Source organism: Echinococcus granulosus, assembly GCF_000524195.1.
Source record: "Echinococcus granulosus chromosome Unknown EG_S00020, whole genome shotgun sequence".
Classification (NCBI taxonomy): domain Eukaryota; kingdom Metazoa; phylum Platyhelminthes; class Cestoda; order Cyclophyllidea; family Taeniidae; genus Echinococcus; species Echinococcus granulosus.
Window position 1 is genome coordinate 902,500 of NW_020170400.1, and position 5,520 is coordinate 908,019.

The following is a 5,520-nucleotide window of genomic DNA, read 5'->3' on the forward strand; positions in this document are numbered from 1 at the left end:
TAGGCGAGACTAGAGGGAAAGTGGTTACAGATCAAGAAATTCCATTCAAACGATTCATTCCATTTTCCATTGCCCATGTGCTACTTGAATCGTTAGGCTATCGAAGGTCAATTTATGCGTACATGCATCCGACCACTACGCACCCATCCTTCCGTTTTTCCAACTCAAATTCATCTATACAGCCCCTCACTCATATTCAACACACGTAGAAACTTGTCTCTGATTCATCTATTACTCATCTGCCTACATATTCATTATCCATCCATCTATATACTCCACAACCACCTTCCCATCTCTTCTCCATTCATTATTTGCATTTATTTCACTTATTCACCCATCCATCCTCTAAGGTTGATTTGTTTTCTCCAAAGAGTCTCAATCCCATTCAACACAACCCTTGAAAGAATCCACCCTGGCCTATTGTTTTTGATACTTCGGACGCGCCTTGATTTATGTCTGATGTCTCCTTTGGGAGCAGTTTGTGGAGCCACAGAAAAATCCAATTGACGACAATTTAAGTTCATTTTAACAATACATCAACAAATCAATCAAAGACACAATACGGATCGGTGGTTCAAGTGCGTAGTTGCGCTCTCACAGAAGCGGAAGTAGTGGAGTGGATACACCTGCCTCAATCTGCGCACCATTTAGTTGTAATGGCAAGATGCGACATAGCTATCATCTCCACGATGTTAGACGGTGTGTGCAAATCAAATTGTAAGGATTCACAACCACGTGAATTGAACGAGTGAATGAACCAACGTGATTTTCGTTTAATCCACATACGCGTCACCCTTATTTGGTATCATCATCTAGTGGAAGGTTGTTACACTGGTTCAACAGGTGACCAAAAATTTTCGTGCAGTCTTCTCCATGTCCCACCCCAATGACTGGATGCATTTGCATTGAAAAGCAACGAGGAAAGAAAGTGTATCAATCTACCGGAGGCAGTAGCTAGCTAGCTTACTTGTGTTGAATTTAAAGTGTCACAAATTGCAATAGCAAAAATATTTGAATATTTGCTACCCAGGAAGAAACCAACGGTGTCGATGTGGACTGAAAACCACGATCCATTTGGTCAGTTGCCTGATGAATTATTAGTTAGTTGTTGGCTTATCCATCTAGAAGGGAGGAAAACTTCGAAACATTCGACAATTCATGCTGAGTTGAACCGCAGACCACAAGTACCCCAATCAGACTGTTTTTGAAATGTCAAACGAGGGGAAACTTTGCGGCATCACACCAAACACACTAAATTTGCTCTACACTTTTAAAGGAAGGTTCTTTTTCCAAATCACCGATGAAAGGGGAAAACTAATTAAAGTATAGTCAAGTCCTACAGCGCTGACTAAGCTCCAGTAGTAATTACAGGCAGAAGGATGAATTGAATTAAGGAATATTAATCTAAATGCTAACACTGGTCTAAAATTATTATGAAACGATTTTTTTGCGTTACCTCGTCTTTTCGCTATGAACTGCTTTTTATGTGCATGAGTGCGGGTCCTGTTGACTTTTCAACCGGAATACTTCATCTCGAAAGCCTTTATCTGTCGATACCTTGGAGCAAATAGCGGATCTAGCGCACCGATGTGACTACCGCTTGGCTATCGGTCTCCTGTAATCCCGTTCCTGCGTATTTATTGTATTTGATTGGCCTTGGGCCTACAGTGCTTATTAGTACATTTTAATTCTATCTGGCAAATCAAGAGAACTGAACCAGAGCGCGAGTTTCGAGGCCTCCTTGAATGTTCAGAAATCCGGCACGAAAAGGGTAACGTCCAGAAACTGGAACGGACACATATTTTGAGGTTGTGGACCTCCAGCTCCGCTGTTCTTATTTTTATTAATTTGTCCGCTTACTTAATCCTCCTACCTGTCCAGATTTCTTCACTTCCTATCAGCTTGTCCTTCAATCGTAGTTTGGCTCATCCACCTACATTCCATTCATTTGTTTCCTGATCCCATAATCCAACCGTTTTTGATGGATTTGTCCAGACATTCGTCCACTTTGTAACTGTTTATTTATTTTGAACCCAACCATTCAATCTCAGTCAATTCATCCATTCATTCCGGGATCATTTATTCGTCTTTCGTCAATTCATCCTTTATTGGTCCGTCTAGCCATCACAAGTACGTCAGATTATCATAAATCCATTAGTCCATTTATCCATCGTTAATATGATGCTTATATTGAGGACTGAAACAAATGCTATGTGCTCATAAATTCCTTTTCGTGCTCATCGCGGCATTTTTGGTGTTGTTTCTTAACTGTCGGTCAAGGTGACATCGATCCAGCCATCCTTTTTTCCTTCAAATGCTTTCTCATTCATATATTCAGCTACATCTTTTCCATTTATCCACATGCTTCTGTTCATCTTCCGCGGGTGAATCTGCCTAGCTCTTCTTTTTTGATCTACTCACCCATCCATTCAATGGTAATTTTCTTTTCAATTCATTTATTCGCTTTGATTCTGCTCAGCCTTGGTGTCTCCATTCATTCACCTTCTATCTATTTTTTCTTTGTGAATCCCTTCGCCCTCTTCTTTATTCACCAAACCATCCTCGACCTATCCGTTCGTCTATTTGATTTAGCTTCTGCACGGCTTCATGTAAGCCGCATATGTATCCTAAAAAGGTCAGGTTTCTATGGGGTTTCGCCTCGTGCTTTCGGCTGAGGCAAAATCTTGGATATCAGAATTCTACCTCATAGTTCTGTTAGCATGCATAAGTTTTGCCTTCTGAGAAAAATTATTTACAATAATTTAATGAGATTGCAAAAATTCATATGGGCTTGCCATCTATGCATGGCGCCTGCATTTGAGTGAACAAAAGTGCGATGGAGCGTACATTTGCACAAAATCTGCTTCTAAATTACATGAAGATAGTCGAAAAAGTGTGGTTTGGTTTACACCTTGCTGGATGACATACCGAAATTTATGAGGGCCTGGGAAGTTGGCCAGTTTGTACGCGTGCCTTATATGGTACAAATGCGAATGCGTCAGTTTATCGCTAAGTTATTCATTGTTGTGGTCCCGACTGTTTTCCACTTTTGTTGAATCTAGTGGATGTAGTTCGAGCTTGCTTACTTGCTTTACGAATAATTTTACTAGGTCGCGAATTTCGGGCGATAGTTCTCACCCTCCCTTGTAATTGGTATTCGACTGTCACATGCCCATATAAGATGTAGAATAGAAAGGCCGGAAATTATATAACGACACATAACAGAGGTGACCATGAATTTTTTACTCCTAAGGAAAATGCGTTTTACAATGTGATGGAATTTGCGGTTAGCTTGTGTTTCCCAGAGCATGGGGTAGCAATTTAATTATTATTACTTCGGCAAGTAAAATATTTGGAGGAGCTTCCCATAGTCATTTATTGTTAATGTCCGCCGTTTATCCACCCATTTTTTCATCCACCAAACCGCATTCTTTTATATTCCAATCTCACCGTTTATTCTATCGTTCTGTCTACCCTTGTGCCTGCTTGAAATTCGTTAATATATCCTCAATCCTCTCCAATTCCATTTATTTTAAATCCTTTCGTTTATTCACCACTCATTCCCAACCCTTTCATTTAATAGCTCTTCTGCTCTGCTTTTCTTTAGATCTCATGGTGCCCTGGCTCGTGAATTGGCCAGCATCATGACTTCCATCTCAATTCCCTCTGTGACCAAGCTTAACCAACTCTCAGATGCTGCACCGACTTCCAACACTATTTTCACAACAGTGGCGATGCCATCATCAGTATCAACGTCAGAAAAAGAAGAGGAAGAGGACAAAGTAGAAGTTCATCGATCACCACCTTCTCTACCTTCTCTCGTCCACCTCTATCATCACAATCAGCATCATCTTCCTCACCACCATCACAAATATCATGTGTGGCGTGGACAGTGTGGAGAACTTGAAGGTAAAGAGAAGATCTCCTCAGACTCCTCCTCGACTACCTCTCTGTTGGAAGTGGCGGCGGCCTTGACGTTTTCACAGCTCCTTACGGAATCTACCACCGAGACCACCACGCACACGTTGACCGTGGAAGAGTTTGAACCAGCTCATGCCTACCTCTCGTCGGTGAGTGAGTTGTGCGATTTCTATGAATTCATGCGTTGAATGATAGCTGTCTTTATGGATATTTGTGAACTAGTTTTTGGCACAGACTGACGTTAGATTCTGTTCTGTAATCTCTAACTTTTGATTAGGGACTGAGTGCAATTATATTCTTCATATTGACTGTCAATACAGCATTATAGTGAGGCACTGTACTCTTTTCTAGGTCGGAGAGGTTACCGTCTATCTACCGAAAGTTAATATGTCATTGGTTCTGATATGACTTCTTGCTCTCTTTTTTGTTGATTTTTGAAATAATTTAGCCAATCACATTGGGGATTTTTTTCCCCAATATCATGGATTGCATCTGCATGTCGTTTTTTCCTTTTTGGACAGTTTATAAAGGATGTCTGCTTGACTTTACCACAGATCTGTTTATTGCGTTTTTGAAGTGAAAATTCTACCATCTAAGTTCATTTTGACTGTCTCAGTCGTTATTGTCCCCAAGGCAACTATCCGCCTGTACGCTACCATATCCCTTTTGATCTTATCGAAGAAAAATTAGTACTTCTATCAACTTGCGCTTTTTGATTCTGTCTGAATTATCCTCAAACCTTCTGACCAATTTTGATAGGGTAGCATTTGATCAACCCTTCCCCCTGTGTGCGAGCATCATTGTTTCTTCTTACCGGTTAAAATGGTTCACTGCCTTTTTGACATGTCACGGAGGGGAGTTATTAGCTTTGTAATAACTTGATTTCCTTGCAGGCGCTCGCACATTTAGTATATGTAGGGGTGAAATCCAGCCAGCTATCCACTTTTTTTATCACTGCTAATAACCTTATGTGTTATCACCTGTGAAATGCGAGATGTTTGTAACGCTGCAACTGCAGCTAATTTCATTTTTTTTAAGTGTTACATTTGAACAGTCATATTAATTCTTAGCCCTATCAGGAGTTTGAATGACGAAGGTTTTTTTCCTTCCAAAGTTTTATCTGCAGGTGTAGAACAACGACAAGTTGTTTAATCCGAGGCCTTTCCAAGACATTCAATATGGGAACTTCCGACCAGCAGTTCAACTTCTTTTCGAAAATTTCCTATCTTTATATTTTGCTTTTATCAAAAGTGGCGATCCTTTTTAATGAAGTTATTTAACGCATGATGGACAATGAAATGTCCCAACGTTTCCCTCTCGATTACCCCAAATAGGCGAAACAACATTTAACCCAACTTGGCTAAGTAAGTTACATATGGCTGAATCAGTTTTAATACCTTTTTACATGGAAACACTGAGGAATGTTGAATTCCAAAATTATCCGTTACACTTACTATGCCGTCCCGTCCAATTTCTCAGCGACCCAAATCCGTTTAAATGTACACCTTCCTTTGCATAATTTGCTGGCGTTTTTCCTCATTTCAGCATTATAGCTAGATCATTTTCAGGTAGTTTAAGCCGAGTCGACGGCCTCTTCCA

At 40.4% G+C, this 5,520-nt stretch overlaps 1 protein-coding gene across 1 annotated transcript in view; it reads left to right on the top strand. All coding sequences in view use genetic code 11, as the record gives it.

The window, feature by feature from the left end:
- Positions 1–5,520, top strand: part of EGR_03739 (Rho GTPase-activating protein 22) — a gene marked incomplete at both ends in the record, with an annotated part of 20,774 nt that overhangs the window by 6,045 nt on the left and 9,209 nt on the right. Inside the window, one exon of the mRNA XM_024492988.1 lies at positions 3,608–4,070. Coding sequence (XP_024352645.1) covers positions 3,608–4,070 — 463 coding nt within the window. The remainder of the gene's footprint in view (positions 1–3,607; positions 4,071–5,520) is intronic.